The sequence below is a fragment of the Primulina tabacum genome, chromosome 10 (assembly GCF_025594145.1).
Source record: "Primulina tabacum isolate GXHZ01 chromosome 10, ASM2559414v2, whole genome shotgun sequence".
NCBI lineage: Eukaryota > Viridiplantae > Streptophyta > Magnoliopsida > Lamiales > Gesneriaceae > Primulina > Primulina tabacum.
In genome coordinates, this window is record NC_134559.1 from 2,175,438 (window position 1) to 2,194,170 (window position 18,733).

General features: G+C 34.3%; 3 protein-coding genes across 3 annotated transcripts; 1 reads left to right on the plus strand and 2 right to left on the minus strand.

The window, feature by feature from the left end:
• Positions 1-2,370: 2,370 nt before the first annotated feature.
• Positions 2,371-2,980, minus strand: LOC142505994 (uncharacterized protein At2g29880-like). The gene is made up of 2 exons (XM_075619137.1): positions 2,741-2,980; positions 2,371-2,625 (listed from the first exon to the last, which is right to left on the minus strand). The coding sequence occupies exons 1-2, from the start codon at positions 2,978-2,980 to the stop codon at positions 2,371-2,373; spliced, it is 495 nt and encodes a 164-aa protein (XP_075475252.1).
• Positions 2,981-8,013: 5,033 nt separating this feature from the next.
• LOC142505117 (uncharacterized) lies at positions 8,014-12,816 on the minus strand. The gene is made up of 5 exons (XM_075617948.1): positions 12,074-12,816; positions 11,420-12,001; positions 9,414-9,959; positions 8,905-9,193; positions 8,014-8,324 (listed from the first exon to the last, which is right to left on the minus strand). Exons 1-5 carry the CDS (start codon positions 12,710-12,712, stop codon positions 8,284-8,286), a joined length of 2,097 nt encoding a protein of 698 aa, XP_075474063.1. The 5' UTR covers positions 12,713-12,816; the 3' UTR covers positions 8,014-8,283.
• Positions 12,817-17,676: 4,860 nt separating this feature from the next.
• LOC142505392 (LOB domain-containing protein 7-like) lies at positions 17,677-18,727 on the plus strand. Its single transcript, XM_075618366.1, has 2 exons — positions 17,677-18,447; positions 18,590-18,727. Exons 1-2 carry the CDS (start codon positions 17,708-17,710, stop codon positions 18,627-18,629), a joined length of 780 nt encoding a protein of 259 aa, XP_075474481.1. The 5' UTR covers positions 17,677-17,707; the 3' UTR covers positions 18,630-18,727.
• The last annotated feature ends 6 nt before the right edge of the window (positions 18,728-18,733 follow it).

Genomic DNA, 18,733 nt, shown 5'->3' on the forward strand with positions numbered 1-18,733 from the left:
TCTCACAGATTTCTAAACAGAATTCCATAGACTCCTGTAGACTTTTTGCAAGACTTTTATAGACTTCTGTTAACTTTTTCGTATGAAAATCCATGACTCTTGTGATATTTTTATGGGGGTATATTCAATCTAGACTCTTCATTTGAAATATTATTATTATTATTATTAATGTAAATAAAATTTATTTAAAATGTAAATAGATTTTATTTGTGAAAACAAATAATGAATCACTAGTCAATTTAGAACTCAAAATTGAACTTCTCGATCCTAACCAATTCAACATAAATTATTAATTAATCAAAAAATTTAGAATATATAACAATTTCTTTTTGTGAATATTAGATTAAAAAATCAAAATAGTATGACAATTTGATAAAATTTCAACAGTAGTTTATGAAATAAAATCTAACTTATATTGACAATATGATCAACATCGCTCCACATTTGATTTGCTATAGCATCTCTCCATGCATTAGCATTTGTCCGTTGTTGTTCTTGTGTATCGAATAATTCACCAAAGTTGTCATCTTCGTAAACTTGTTCTGATGAAGATGGTGGAACTTCAATCTCGGTTTAAACTGGAAATTCATCAGAACGACACTCCTTGCGAAGAAAATTGTGTAATCCAGCACAAGCCAATACAATCTCTGTCTGTGTTGTATATTTAAACGGAGGAGCAATTTTGAATAATTTGAACCGCGATTTAAATATGCCAAATAACCTTTCAATTACGTTCCTCAAAGAAGCATGACGGAGATTGAACAACTCTTTTGCATCTTCAGGGTGGCGACCTTGGCCAGTGAAATCTTGGAGATGATAACGCACACCACGAAAAGGAGCCAAGAATTGACGTCGATTTGGATATCCACCGTCCACTAAAAAGAATTTACCTATCAAACCATATTTTGTAGGATCAAGTAACTAATGTATAGAATATATAATCCTAAAAAATAAAAAAAAATTAAATAAGCTAGTAGCATTAAAAAAATAACCTTGTGTCACTTTAAGCCCGTTATTTCTTGATAAAACATCTGTCAATACGTTTGAATCATGTGCAGATCCCTCCCATCCACTGAGCACATATATGAATTCTAAATCAAAGTTACATGCTGCTAAAACATTTTGAGAAATCGTCCCATGACGATTACGATAACTATTAGTATCACGCCCAAACACCGTGGCAGGAATATGAGTGCCATCAATAACTCCAATGCAATCCTATAACAACAATATAATAATAATAATTACAACAACATCAATAACAAAAACAGCAAAAAGAATTCATTACTTACTTTGAAATAAGGATAAAATCTTGTACTCTCTCTTATTTTTTCGGGCACTGCAGATCCAGGGTTGACCATCATATCTGCTGCAATGCTATTTAATGCTTTCAATACCTTGTTGAAGTTTTGGCTTGTATTGTAGTGTGATCGTTCAAAGGTTTTACGAATTAAGCAATATCGGGTATTATGACCAACAACGAGTAAAAATACGGCAAGCATTTCTTCAATACAAATCTATCTTGTATCTTGTAAATGTGTTTTCTCTCTAAGGATGTTGCACAATTTTAAAAATACATCGGGGTACATTCTATAAATCTCTCGAAAGTTTGTTGGATCTTCTTTTAATATTTCATGAATATAATCGTATCCCCTTGAAGTTATTGGTCGTCTATTTAAAGGACGATGGACACGTTCACAATTCATGTTAGCTATATGCTTAGTAAAAGTATAGAGGCTCCCACGAACTTCAACTAACAAAAACCTAATAGTTTCGTGTAATTCTTCTTCAAATTCATCTTCTTCCATTTGTTCTTCTACTTCATCGACGTTGATATTTGACATTTAAATAAACTACCTGATATCAAACAGATAATTAAAATAAAAGAAACTCTATAAATTTATTAAAAACCATTCCATGTATCAAACAAGATATGTTCAAGAAACAACAAAAAACTTATATAAATCATCCAAAATTCAAGAGTTTTCTACTAGATCAATAATTAGAAAAACAATTCGAAACAATGCGAATAGAATTTTTAACATAAGGTAACTATTTAAGAATTATGTTTCAAAACATACTCATTCATTCAATTTATAATCTATCCATCCCGAACGCTCTTCAATGGTCAATTTCAAGAAATCCATCTTTTTTGATCTGGTATTGAGAAAATCAAGCACCTTATATCGAGTACGATTATCCAAATTTGGGACCTCCTTGATAGCATCCCAACAAGTGTCACCTGCATTTCCTATTGATTCTATCTTAGAAACCACCTTCTCAAGACTATGGGAGAACTCATGCATAGCATTTGGGTCAATACTTTTGAATGTGTTTGATTTTGCTTCAAAGTCGGTCCTATCCCGTTTCCTAGTTGTTGCTGGAACCTCTGAAAGATTCTTGTCCGTCGCTTTGCACGAAATGTTCACCAATGTTGTGATCAAACACATAATCGTCTATTAAACTAGTTCCCCTATTTTCTTCTATCTCAAATTTTCTTTCATCAGTGTCATCTCCTACTCCAATTGAGTGTTTTCCTGTAGCAGTTCCAGTCCCAACCACAATTCTCAGGTCTTCATAATCCTCAAAAGTGTCTGTCCGATAGTGTTCATGTTTAGGGTGAGACTGGTAAAGAGCAAAAAATAACATCAAGTGTTAAGCTAGTTATAAATCTAATTGTAAATATAAATTTTATTTTTTTAAACTCGAAGACTCTCAACTTAAAATAATCTTCCCATACTTCGTCATAAGCCGTGAATTTCTTTGTCTCAGGATCCCATCCAAAACCAGAGTTATGACGCATAAGCTTACAATAACTGTTGTATCTTCCTTTGAACCACTTTAGACGACTTTGATATTGTGTAATAGTTTTTGCACACCCAATCTTGTCGTTCAGAGCGGGAAGTATTTTCTTTTCTACAGTTTTTTTGCTAAATACTCCATTCTTATCACGCCATCCTCTCATGGCAGCATCAACCATAATTTTTAGCAATTCATTGCTCTCTTCAATCGTCCACACATTATATTTTTATCGTGAATCTCCCATTGATAGTATTACTTGAATATGCATAAGATAAAATCTCAAGAACAACTCACAACAAATTTTATTAATATTCTATAATCCATAACAAACCTAAAACTATGCAATATACGCATATTGAAAACATGATATTTAAATAATAAAAAAAAACTCACAGACTATTAATTATATTCATTCAAACCTAAAACTATGCAATATACATATACTAAAAACATGATATTTAAATAATAATAAAATACTTACAAATTAATAAAATACTTGCAAATTATTGATTATACTCATAACAAACCTAAAACGATGCAATATACATATATTAAAAACATGATATTAAATACCAATATTATTAATGTAGTGAGACATTTGATACAATTGTGAATTAGGTTTGTGTGCATCGAATTATTCTCAATAGGATTTGTGTGAATGTGTAGACAAAATCGTGAAATTATATAGATTTATGATAAATAATCATGATCAAGCTGACAAGGAAAAAAGAAAAATGAAACACCATAATAATTGAGAAGTCAACTTGAATTTGTACAACAACAAAAAAAAATCGTGACTAAAGAAGGTACCTTTGAAGGAAATTGCGCAGGAGGAAGAAGAGCGGCCGCCGATATGGGGTGCAAAAATTTGTTGATAAAAGTCTACCAAAATCTCTAGGGTGGTAGAAGAGAATTTTTTATTTCTAATTGTTGTACCTAGTGTTTTAAATTTTGTACATAAAGAAATCTATAAGAATCATGGAAAATCTATGGAAATTTGGAGAGTCTTCAAAAATCAAATTTGAATACTACTTTACTTTTAACAACTCTACAAATCCTAATTTGGATATCCCAAAACTTTTATAGAGTCTACAAAAATCCATGTTGAATACCTCTAGATTTATAAAATCCATGAAAGTCATCAAAAGTAATTAAATTTCCTAGATTGAATATACCCCCATAATACTCTTAGCATAAAAAATAATATTTTTTCATGGATGGCCCAAATAAGATATCTGTCTCACAAAATACGATCAATGAGACTGACTCACACAAGTTTTTGTTTAATAAATGAGGGATGAAATTTTCTAATATAGTAAAATTTGTTCCTGCCGGGCCGACCATTTATAAGTACATCTCCCAAAATGACAGAAAATCTCTATATTCGCAAATTCAATTGTAACAAATTTTATTTTTTAAAAAAATTGTTTTGCTAAATCAGATTTTTGATTATAACCTTCGAATAACCTAATAATGATGGTCAATCTCAAACGTTATTTCTTTTTCCATCAAATTTATTATATCGCACTAATCAAAATAATTTAACCCAATCTCACATATGAAAAGAAGATAAAGTAAAAAAAAGAGCTAAAGTTTTATTGGAAATAAATGAAGAAGTATATATTATTAAACAATATGGAGTGGTGAATTAATGAAACTAAACTTTTTACATTTAAAGGAGCAAAATACCACCTAATTTTGGAATTGGGATTAATTTGTGCATGATTTGAAGTTAAAAAATAAAAATAAAATTTCCAATTTTTGTCCACCAAGTTGCTACCTGGGAGCTTCCAAGAAATTAGAGAAAACAAAACTCTCCGGAAATAGTACTTTCCGTGGTACTATCAAGACTTCATGCGTTTCTATCTTTATAATTGTCAACAATCAAAACGACAACGGACTTTATTTTACACATTTATTACAAAGTGACCGGAGGGTTTTTATTTGTTTATTTTAACCTTTATCGAAAAAGATTGAGTAGATCTCTTGTGAGACCGTCTCACGAATCTTTATCTGTGAGACGGGTCAACCCTACCGATATTCACAATAAAAAGTAATACTCTTAGCATAAAAAGTAATATTTTTTCATGGATGACCAAAATAAGATATCCGTCTCGCAAAATACGACCCGTGAGACAGTCTCACACAAGTTTTTACCAAAAAGATTTTATGACAATATACTACGAGCGACGACGATGGCAAATACCGATCAAATTCACCTTCCTTTTACATGGATTGTTAGGTTGGATCATTTGTCAAGTACGCTCGAGTTTCTTCCTCGTCTCTTCGTTTTCTCTAATAAAATAAATGAAATGATTCAGTCGAATATCTAAATCTAAAATCTTGAAGCCGACAAAGATCCAACCTAACAAATTCTCACTATTGATGATTTACACAAATGAGATCAAGGTTAGTGCATAACCATTATTTCAAAATCATCCACTCAAATGCATATGCTGCAATAATTTATTATATTATTGTTCAATAATTGAGAATTAAACCCAAAAATAAATAAAACGAAAACCTCGTGGCACCAGTACGGTCGATAAAGTCCAATTAAATTTGGAAAAGACATCATCGTTTAGTCATATTCTCTACCTCGTGACTCATGAAACTTGCTTTTATTCGAATCCAAGTCCATCCATATCATCGTCACAACGCCTAAATTCTACAGAAATTTGTTTAGTCATTCCTTTTCTTCTTATACAGATATATTTGGTGTTGCATATGTTTTACGTTTTTTTTAAAAAAATTATTTATGAATTTAAAAAACACACACACACTCACATATAAATATTAAAAAAACTTTTATTAGATTAACTCAATATCGAATATTCTTTTTTAAACTCCGAAACCTAAATATTAGTCTCCAAAATTGTCATTTTTCGGGTTTTCTTCACGGATCCCCAAACCCACAAGAAAATTTGTCATCCCTACATATCACTGTGTGGCCTGCGAGCAATCCAATGGAAGATTTATTAAACTTGTCGACATGATATTTTTCTTTAACTTCAGCATAAATATATATATATATATATATATATATATATATATATATATCACATGATATTTGATTGTCGATGACTGTCTTTTTCTCTTTTACATATTTTGACGTTTCTTTTGTCTGCATATTAATAAGTAATCTTCCCATATATATATATATATGCATCGACGCAGGCGTTGCGTGCTTGTATAATATTTTTTATAATTCATTTGATTTATATTTAAATGAGGATCAAAATATAATTATAAGAAATAGCAAAGGACTACACTGTAATTTTGATATATAAATTAAAAAATAAAAGAATAAAAAAGTGACCTAATTGAACCTATAACCTAAATCCCAATAAACAATGACTCTATCCGCTGATCTACATATAACTTGCATTAAAATTTGAACATTTTATTAATATATATAATTAATAAAACAGACCATGACACCAAAGTTAGTTACTCTGAGTATCTCACCCTTAATAAAATAGTATAGAAGTATAGATATATATAGAAACATGACAAATAACTGTATAACTCATTAGATACATGGACGTGTATATAAATGAAGGATGCACAAAGTCATGAATGAAGAAAGGATCAACCATACGGTCATCAACTTCCAGGGATACTCGCTCGTGGGGCTATATCATCGTATCGAGCCTCGAAATGAATCACATTCCCGCACGAAAAAGGCATAGCAAAAGAGCCAACTTATTGATTCTGCAGGGTCATTTTTTCGAAATTTCTTCAGCTTGATTCTTTGTGGATTGCTTCGAAACTTTTCTGGGTGGGTGATTTTTGCACTTAGGGGCCAAAGTGAATAATGCAGATAAAAAAAAAAAAGAAAGAAAGAGAGAAAGAAAGAAGACCCGTGCTCAAATCAATACCACCTTACTTCACAGCATTACTTCCATGCTTGTGAAATGGCCAAAGATTGGCAAGGCGTTGTAACACACAGGAGATTTTGGAGAAATAGCCCCCCGTAAAACCATGAGGAATCGAGGGTGGAGGGAAATCTTCGGGTGGCATAGCAAATGGACGAACCATCTTCTCCATCATATCTAAGCTCAAATATGATCTCGAGTCTTGCAGCCTCTCGGGACCCTTTATTGGCAATGTATGATCCTGGTGCAATGTAGATGCCTTGGTATCTTTTCTCTACAAACATGAAAATATTAGTTGGCTAGTAATTCGGAAGCAAAGAATATATTTCAGATTGGATACCAATATCACGTGATTTTATAGTACAATACTTACCGCTTTATATTCATCAATATAAAGAAATTCTGATCTTAAGCTAGAACAGATCTTTAAAAAAATTGGAGCGATGCTCGATTCAGAAAGACTGTTATAACATAATTATTTTTAAATTTCAATTATTGTAAAATTTGAATCAAATTCAAAATGATATAAAAGATGTCTCGAGTAGTTAAGTTGTTGCTGGAACTATGTGATATGGTTCAACAACTACCCTTGTCGAATTATTTGGTCTCATTCGATATCAATGAGATCAGGGGTACTTCAAGCAAAAAATATATCGAAAAATTAGTGTTAGGCTAGTAGAAAATCAAAGTTTATCAGATGTTTGATCTAAAATTCTGAAAAATTAGCCTTTTATGATTATATCGACAATAATCCGACAAAAAGAAGGTTATTCGAACCAGGTTCAATAGATAACAGAGATGAAATAGGGGTTGGAAGGTTAGGGAGGGGCATGAGCTTTTTTGTACGTCGTGTGCCTATGTTTTTTTACACATTTTCAGTCGTTTTGGTATATCATAACGTTAATATAGTGTTAATTTTAAGATTTCAGTCTTCGATACACTAATTTTCCGAACTAGCTTGTAGCCTTCCTCGAGTTAAAAATCACCTATTAATTGATTCAAGGTCATATGTTTTATTTAAAAAAACACTTGTTAGAAAACCAATCTCAATTTTTTTTTCCCAATATTCAATTTTGGTCAATTTGCTAAAGATATGGCACATTAACAAGCCAAGGAACTTGCTCAAAGCTAGGGTGGGAATTTGAGGGCAAGAAAAGAAAAGAAAATACATTATTATATATCAACAATGGCAATAACTTATTCTCCTACAATCCCCCGTTTAGATGAAAGGCAACAAATCGTATGTGCTATTTTTCACACGTTTGGAACTTTATGGAATTATTAATATAATAATTATGAACATGAAATATAAGATTTGTTCAGTGCAAAATAATAAATAAATATATATATATATATACATACATAAAATAATTAAAGAAACATTCTTGTATACATTAGACAATTCCCAGCACAAAATCATTCAATAATCACTGCTTTTGCGGATATCATTATCAGCACACAAAGTTCAATGAATCATCAAATAACCAAAAAATGAAAGTGATAAACACTCTTCAGAATTACTGAAATCTTGGCTTCATGGTCCAAGAAACATCCCACTTTCATCCAAACCAAGAGATCCCCGATCATAGATAGCGGATGCATGTCATGTACGACTGGGGAGGGAGGGCATGAAATCACTGGCCACTGCATAGATAACGGGGGGAACATGAGTCTTGATGGAATGTGCGCAGTCAAGTAGAACAAGCGTATGTGTGCAAATTGTTTTTCAAGAAATTGGAGGTAGGAATACATAAAGAAACGAACTTGATAATCTAGATATATATCGTGGAAGCCATCAAACGTGGAAGATCGCAATCCAGGATTTTGAACACTGGGGAGAGGACTTTTAGGGGTCAAACTCACAATGTGAGACAAATGTTTTCATTTGAAGGGATGATAAAAATTTGATTTTCTTGTCAACTGATCATCGAGTATATATATTACTGCTTCAATTATTACCAAGGCAAATAGCATTCCCATCCAAGAAAAGAACCATCAGGGGTGGTCATTCAGCACTCGTCCACACCCCACCCTATCCCTAGCTAATAACTCGAAACTTGTCCTTAAGGTTCAAATTCATTTCTTATATGTATCTTATGCACTATTTTCGCAGTCACAATCCTGATGATCTTAGGCAAGAATGTTACACTAAGTGTGTGTGTGTATGTGTGTGTGCAGATAAGAATTGAGAAATGCAATATTAAATAACTTAATGTATACAAACCTCTGGATGTAGGTGGAACAACCACAACGTTCATAGTTGCACTATTAGGAGGTAAAGCCAACCGAAGGGGATAAAGCTTTCCACTGATGCGATTACGGGAACAAACGATTATATTCTCGATCCCTGTTTCTTCTTCCAGTTTCTGAGTTAACTCCGGCAACCCATGCCCTTTAAATTGAAAAGATGGCCCTTCGATGGCATCATTTACATTTCCATCATCATCACAGACATAGTAATATATAAGACGTCCTTCAGTTTTCCTGGTTGAATCTTCAACTGAACCGATAGACTGAGCATTAACAGCACAAAGCGTAATGTTAAGACTTAAGACTAAGCTATAAAACAATTCTACAAAATTTTCTGAAGCATTTACTCAAACATGTGTTTATAAAAGCTTTCCTTCTTCGTCGATTATGCAAAGTGAGACATTTTCCATTTAGAAGATAGATTTTAAAACAATAACACATTATTGTATGGAAATCATTATAATCAGAGTTATCAGAACAAACCTCATTACTTGGGAACCTCAGATTAAAAGAAGAAGAGCTGAAATCCTCCACCAGCGAATCAGATGATATCGAAATTTTGGGCGGCGATTCAGGTCGAATTTCGATAACATCGACAACCCACAAAATCCAATCATGGTGTCTGTGAGGTATATCATGAGTGATCGAGTTTCTCCACGGCGGCAACCCTCCGTTCGCCCGTAAGTAATTACCGTATCTCGTTTTGAGTTTCACCTGCATCCCATCTCGAATGGGCTCCCATTCGATCTTCGAATCCAATTTCCTGGGCAGGGATTGGACAACTTTTTGTCCCGTCACGCCCAGAAGAAACTGATCATCCGAGGATGTAAGGTATTTCCCAAAACAGCTCTTCAATCTTACGACATTGTTGACACCTTCCACGAATTCTACGCTCCATTTGGCATGCTTCGATGATCCCGAACGATCTTGAACCACGGTTTCTTCATCGCTTTCCGCTGTCAGGTATTTGTCGTGGTGGCTCTTCAGTCTGACGGATTTGGCTTTCTTGAAGAAATCCATTCCAGAAGCCTGTGGGTTAAAAAAGAAGAAACAAAGATTGAATCAAATGATCTAAATCACGCGATAAATGCTGGGAAAAACTGAGATTTTACCCGCACTAAGAGGGATTAATGGGGAAACGAATTCAATATTAAATCAAACATTTCAATTGTCCGACTTTACGGAAAAAGGGAAACGGGCGGAAAATCGAAAAAAAGAGTAACTCTAATTTTATTATTTTGTCATAAAAATAAAAATTTAAATTAATAAAAATAAATAATTCACCCCAAACTCTCAAACATAAAATTTCACCATCCCAAACTCAACTCACACATAATATTCAACCTAAAACTTCACCCGAAAACTCCACCCCAAAAACAAAACTATATCAAAAAAACTTCACCCCAAAATTCCACCCAAAAACTCAACTCAGAAAACTTCATCCCAAAATCTCACCCCAAAACTCGAACCAATGATTAAAACTTGACTCAAATATGAATTTTTTTAATCTAAATGTAAAAAACTCAATTCAAATATTAAAAACTCGATTCAGATCTAAAAAATTCGACTCAAACTCGATCCAAACGTTGAAAAAAAAAAAACTCAAACTCAAAATTTAAGTTTTTTTTAATGGTTTAAACAAATATTCAATTATATATGACAGTGTATTAGTAATGTACTTGCTGCGGAAAAAAAAAACAAGGTTTGAGTCTAGTCATCTCAAGTGTTAATTTTTTTGTTTTGTTTTTTAAAAAAATTAAGAGCAAAAAAACCTAAAATGTCCTTAAATTTATTATCTTTGACTCATTAAAAAAATCATATTCGATCCAATTCAATAAAATGATAGAGAGTCATATATATTTTAATGAATAATGAAAACAGCTACATCGATTTATTACAAAAATTAATATCAATTTGTTTTCTAGATCCTAATTGCGTGTATAAATAAATAATTAGTTACACTAAATGCATGAACCAAGAAGTACGAAGCAACACTAAATGCATTATTTGTCTATTAATTTAAATTTTTAATATATTATTGGTCATTCCTCACCACCAAACTCAATTATATAGGGGTAATTTAGTTTTCATAATTTTCAAATTTTATACAATATCTTATCATTTTAATTTTTATTATTAGTATGGTTTAATCAATTTTCATTCAAATGAACTTTTAAAACTCTATATCTGATTTCTTGAGTATCTTTTAATTTGTTTGCAGATTTTATTGTGGCTGTATTTTGTTCACTCTTACTCTACATTTAAGAAGATATTTTGAAAAATTGTGGGAGTACAAAGAATTTTTAGATATGCTATGTATTACAAATTAAAATAATATTATATTTGAATTTCAAATATATATATTTTTTGTTAAAAAAATAAATTCATAAATTTTAAATTAATTTTTTGTATATATTTATATAATATTTTATATTAATTATAATATATTTCAACATTATAAAAATGAAAATTTGAAGAATCGTGAATACCTGTGGCTCTCTCTTAATCACCATTGGGGACCCGGTATCCGGTGAACCCGAATAATCATCCGCCAGCGAGGAAAAGCTGGAAGCTGGTGAGAGTCCGGCCGAACCCGAATCCGAATCCGATAAAGTGATATCCACAACTTCCACCCCCCACAGCACCCAATTCTGGGTGGCCGTTCTCTGCGGCACATCGTGTGTCACGGAATTCCTCCATGGCGGAGCGCCGCCGTTCCCTCTCAAGAACTTCCCTTCACTGGTCATTAGCTTCACGTTGAGCCCTTCCTTCACTGGCTGCCACTCGATCGACGCGTCCGTCATCTTTCCTGGCAGGGTCTGGGTGACCTTCTTCCCCGTCATACCGAGGAGGAACGGCGCCGCCGACGCCGTGAGATATAGTCCGTGGTAGCTCTTGAGCCGGATTCTGTCACGTCTCCCGTCAACGAATTCTACAGCCCAACGCGCTATGTGGGAGGAGCCCTTACGGCTTTGACGGACAGTCTGTTCATCGTCGTCCGCTACTAAGTATTTCCCGAGATGGCTTTGCAATCTCACTGATTTCGCTTTATGGAAGAACTCCATTCCATCCTGCAAAAGAGTTCATCTTTCCGGTGAAAAAGTGAAACTGGATGAGAAACAAAGCTAGATCTTGGCAAGTACCTGTCTTCCGCTTATGTGAGAAGATTTCTCTGATACAACTGACGGCCACCGCATCTGAGAACTAATCGCCGGCCGCAGCCGCCTCTCAGACCCATTAGACACCGGCGAATCCGAGCTCCGATAGTCATCCTCCTGCACAGAAGAAAAACCCGAAGCATGACTCGGCAGGTACTCATCATCCAGCACAGATATGTCCACCGCATCAACATCCCACATCACCCAATCCTGTGTAGCAGTCCTGTACGGAATATCATGCGTGATGGAGTTCCTCCACGGCGGCGTAGCCCCATTAGCTCTCAAGTACTGCCCCCCTACAGTTCTCAACTTAACTTGGTACCCTTCTTTTATGGGCTCCCACTCAATCGAGGCATCGTTCTTCTTATCTGGAATAGTTTGCAGCACTTTCTTCCCAGTCATCCCCAGCAGATACGCCTCATCTGAAGCAATAAGGTACCTTCCATGGCAGCTCTTGAGCCGGATCACATGTGGATTCCGGTCGACTAACTCAACAATCCATCGAGCCTTTCTTGATGATCCGTTGCGGGTCTGCCGGATTGTTTGCTGGTCATCGTCGGCTGCTAAGTATTTGTCGAGATGACTCTTGAGTCGTACCGCTTTGGCTTTGTTAAAAAACTCCATATTTTTGGATCTGTTCCTTGAAAGACTACGGTTGTACTGTACTGCTTGGATTATATTTCTTGCACGACTGTATGATAATTTAATAATTGGACTTTAGGGCAAACTAACACCCACCACTTCATCAAATATCGTGGGGTCCACATGCCATATATACATTACATTAACACATTTATTTTCCCACATTTATTTTAACATTCACACTCATTATTTGTAGGTCTCACTGTCCACTCATTCATCTTACTCTTATTTTACATTAAATAAATTCAATTTCGAATTTTTTAAGAAATTTAAATTATTATTATTTTATATTAATAATAATTTGTTTTTATATATTCAGTACGTAAAATAATTTAATTTTATGACTGTCATTTAATTAAAATTAAAAATTTATTATAAACCTAAAATAAAACGGTACAACATATAATAATAAATAACACTTGCATAAAAATATTAGAAAATAAATTAAACTTAAGAGAAGATGTAAAATACTAATTGATCGGAGAGTTACATTAACGAAAATGAAAATTACAATGAATGAAAATTATAACAAATGAAAATTATAATAATCGAAAATTACAATAACTGCAAATTAAATATTCCATCTCCCCCTAATCTTTTGACATAGACGTTCGTGGATGATAAGTTGCTCATATGTCATTTGCGAAGTATCCTTCGAAAGGATTGCATATTCCTTTAGTTGAACTTTGGTCATAACAGCTTTTGCTTTCATCTCCTCTACTTCGAGTTGTTTTTGTTTCATTTCAACTTCAACTTTTTTCATGCTTGTATATTCAGTAAACTTTGCAAACATATTGTCCAAGTTTGTTGTCATACACTCCATGTCCGATCTCGTTTTACCTTTTCCCTTTCTTTTTGCTGCCTTCTGACCCATTGGACGATTTTCTTCTTCAATTAGGTCTACATGTAGACTCGCATCTTGGTTGGATGAGGTGTTGCTTGCTCCCGACTCCGAGGTCCTTGCCTTCTTCGTGCTAACATGGTGATCAACGGACTGTGGAGTAAACATTGGACGGTCTTTTACAATATACTTTTTTTTGGATGGTATTGTGCCAGTGCGATCGTATGACACTTGCACTTCTATTGGGTGTACCTGCGGGACGATTGTCATTGTAGTAGCTTGCAACACGTCCCCAGAAAGCTTCCGTCTTTTGATCATTGCCGATGATTGGGTCATCGCTGATAGTGACAAACGATCTCGCTAAGACCTCGTCTTCAACCTTTCTCCAGGTTGACCGTTTTTTTCTACCCTCAGCGCTTGAATCCACATTCTCCAAATTTACGACTTCAATTGGGGATTCACGGTTGGACAATTGAGTCTCTGGGACGAAAGTCGGAGTGGCCGGTTCATTTTCCGTCGGAGTAATAAATGGCATACTGGTTGCATGTGGATTAGATGGATAGTTTGGTGGATATGGATTATATGGATAATTTGGTGGATATGAATTGTAAGGATAATTTGGTGGATATGGATTATGTGGATAATTTGGTGGGTATGGAAAATATGGATATTTTGGTGGAATTTCCGAATTTTGGGAAGAAGTATTTTCTTCCGGATTTTTTGGATAACTCACGAAATTTCTAAAAAACCCTCGGTAATTTTCATCCATTTCGGAACAAAGTAGGATTTAAGAAATTTTTGAAAAAAAAGATTTTGAGATGATGAAAATAGAAAAGAGAAGATTTTTGGAGCGAAGAATAATATGTTTTGATGTTTGAAATAATTTGTGTAGTGTGTGAATATTTATAGATGAATATATTATTTTTTTAATAAACTAGCCGTTAATTAGCCGTTAAAACAATTTTTTAATTTTAAAAACAAAAACATGCTCAAAATCATGTCGTATATTTGGCAGTACGTAATATGCACATTAAAAGAAAACTGATCTATGAATTGAATGCCATAAATTAATTTCACTGCTGAAGTCACCGTCAACGAATTAAAACACCCACTCACATCGGAGTGGGTGTTAAAGGGGTGTTAACGTGGGTGCTCTTATTATGTAGCCCCACATCCTCTCTCATGTGAGTGAGCGTTATAACGTCCACTCACATCGAAGAGTGGGTGTTAAAGGGGTGTTAATGTGGGTGCTCTTATTATGTGATGCGATTATGTAAAGGGGATTAACGCGAGAGTTGACTTGTAAGTTTCTTAATTTTGCCCTCTTTCCTTTGACTGGAAATTTGGAATCATTCTTATGCTAGGTTGTTGAATACTGGTTTTGTTAAATGTACGGTGTGATTCTTTGGACACGTTTGGATGCCAATTCAACGAAAACATGAGGCTAGACTAAATCTTGCGTGTACTTTTGGTTTTCTACATCTCTTGTATTAACAACAATCCTTATTTTAATTTACCTATTTTATTCCGCAGATGCTCTTGCAACTCGAGAGCCATCTCGACAAATACTTAGCAGCCGACGACGACGAGCAGACAGCCGCAGCGAATCATCAAGAAATGCTCGATGGATGTACGTAGGTTACAATCACACCGTATCAGTTAGATTTTCCACCGTCTGCAGCCACGTTTTGTCTTCTAGCTGACCAATTTAGGTTTTACACCTAGAAATCGATGGAATTTGACAAATCAAACATAAGTTTTAGAAACAAGAAATTTCAAAGTTTTCGTAACAACATCAGAGAAAAATAATATCAAATTTAACGTCGCGACATTCTATTTTGGCAAATTCCAGATGATGCTTAATGTTTGTAGCTTAATATTAGTGACTTTAATCTAATATAGAGGGGGAATGTATATGATCAAGACTTGCTGTTAGCATCTCCAAAATCAAGGTAGAAATGAACCTTTATAATTAAAAAATTATTTGATAATTGATATGTCCATGAAAGTAAATTAAATGACATTACTCTTATAAACAAAAATTAAAAATATATATAAAAAACAATTTTAGATCAATAAATATATATCACGAGTGAGCTGTCACACACCTATTAGATATGATGAACCATAGAAAAAATGTATATTCAATATGCGAATGACACATCATCTGTGGGGATCCGAACCTAATTCGTCTTCTTAATCATTATTAGGATCAATTAATTAATCTGGGTCTAATTTTTTTTTAATACATAAGTGCAGAACATAATGAAATCAGTCTGATATAGATATCAACATAAAGTACAAATCTTGTACAACAGATATTCAGATCCACTAGTGTTCAACAACTACATCAAGTGCTGAAACTAAATCTGCTCCTAAGTCCGGATCTCCACGCTAAACTTGAATCTCTCATCCTCTTCGTGACCCTGATCCTGTCCCACCTGTTGTCATGCACACATACAAACACAACAACAGCCGGATAACTCCGGTGAGAATATAATCCAAGTATACACAATGTATACATGCAATCATATAAACATATATAAAATCATGAAACAAATATCAATAACATGTATCAAATCTGAAAGACATGAATCGATATAAAGCTATAAATAAACTCTGGACTCGTCATATCAGACTCGACTCATCTCTAATCTAGGGATCCCGGTTCCTGAACATTGGCACAATATACCGAATCTCAGCGATAGAAGCTGATCCGCTCCTAAGCAAACATCGATATGAACCAAGATCCAATGTCTTTGCACATCAGCCAGAGACTTGGCACCTCCGCCAATGACTAGGCACATCCGTCCATGACTCGGCACATGCTTTACTATAAATCAATAGACTAATCATATCAATCTCATGAATTGCAAATATCAATGCAATAAAGTAAAGTATGTGGTTTTGAGAAACTCAATTCGGATCTAACTCGAATCGTATCATCCCGGTTCAACGTTGATTTATATCTTTCTCTGTCGATCTGACGAAGTCGAAGTCTCGAATTCGAATCTGTCAATACTCAATCTGGCAATGACAATATCGAGGAGTATAATATCAATATACCACTCAAATCAATACTGAAAATAATCAGTACTCAATTAAATTCTGTTTCAAACTACACAATCTCAATATACCCAGCAATACAATATCAATCCCAACATCTCATAATCGATAACAACACAATTCTGACATCAAATCTGTATAATCTCACTCAAATCAATTCTGAAAATCATAACAATTTCATACAGTATCCGTTCTTCAATCTGGTTTCAATTTTACGATATCTAATATCTCAAGAACACCATATATCAGTCATATCAAGATTTCTTCCATATCATAATTTCAAACCATTTTTTGTGAATTTTTTTAGTATTCCAAAAATACCCTTAATTTGTTTTTTGGCAAAAACTTATGTGAGATGGTTTCACGGGGTCGTATTTTGTGAGACAGATCTCTTATTTGGGTCATCCATGAAAAAATATTAATTTTTATGCTAAGAGCATTACTTTTTATTATGAATATCGGTAGGATTGACTCGTCTAACAGATAAAGATCCGTGAGACCGTCTCACAAGAGACATGCTCTTGTTTTTTACACTCTTAATTTTACTTTTTTATGTTCTTCAATTCACAAATTCTTCGAACAAATAACGGCTCATCTTCTTCTCATTAATAATCATATAAAACTGAAAAAATCCACCAAAGATCTCTGTAGACTATATTATTCTATAGTTTTATAAAATTCTATTAAATTTATTTTTACATTTTGCACGAGACGCGTGTGTGTGCCACGCTTCATCATCTCTAACATGCACATTTATCTTCCATATTGGATAATTCGGAATCTGATTCGACTTGACAGTTGTCTAACAAGATTTCAAATTTGTTTCCTACGTAAATATCTTTCATCAACCACACCAAGAATGGAGACGGAACTCTAATGGTGAAAGCGTCAAAAAAATTTACCCCATATCCAAGATTATATTTTGGAATCGGATTTGATATCGAGAGGAGATTATAAAGAATAGAAGAAATACATATCCACTGCCTCCATTTCTAAATCCGAAAACTACATAGACAATCATTTCTTGAAATTCTTTATTAAAATTCTGATCATAATCGAGTCCAATCAATATGACACTGAGGGATGGTGGCTCAACCCCTTCCTGCGCTGCATGCAGGTATAGAAGAAGAAAATGTACCGCTGCCTGTCCTCTGGCAAAGTATTTTCCAGCCCACAAGCCTGAATTGTTTAATTACGTGCACCGGCTGTACGGGGTGTCGAATGTCACCAGGATACTCAACACCTTGGAGACTCAGGATCAAAAGGATGATGCAATGAAATCCATCATATTCGAATCTGAATGGCGTCATCATATTCCTGCTTATGGTTGTACTTTTATCATTCTCCAGGTGTCTTCCCAGCTGGAGGCTGCCAAAGACGAATTAAGACGCATAAGAAGCATAAATGCGGCGATAGCTGCGAACATAAATCAGTCGAATCAGCAAGTGGATCATAATCCGTATTACTGGCCTTCATCCAAGCAAGAGTTTGGAGGCAATCGTCCAAGGATCGATTCACAAGATGTCGAGGGCACGGAATCAGTACCTTTCCCATTTTTCTTGAATAGGAATGTTGGAATTTATGCTGAATCGCCTGAGAACGTAGTCGGTCAGGTGCTGGGATTAGACCTTTTTTCTGATGTTACCAGCAATCACAACCTCCTCTCCACGCACCTCGAATCACAAACTGGTGTTCATGGCATCCAAAGAGTACCCGAAATATTCTTTCCAGATTATGGTGGTCTGCGCTATAGTACAACAGCTGATGATAGACAATCTTACATTGAAAATAAGGAGGCATGCGGACCAAGGTACATCAACTTGCTGCAGATACCTATAAACAAATTGCTAGAATTAAGAAATTTTTCATACATTTTAAAAACTAGGTTATTAATACATGCTAAGTTGATGGATACAAATGCATATTGATCAGACGTACAAATTAACCTGCAGTTCAAAATCATCACCGATTAATGATCAACTAGGGGAGTAGGTGTATCCTACAGCAAGCTGCGGACTAACTAAGGAGCTCAGTTTTGAATCTTGGAGTCAGATTTTCCTTTTCTGTCCAGCCAATTCTTTGTTTTTTTTCCAGCG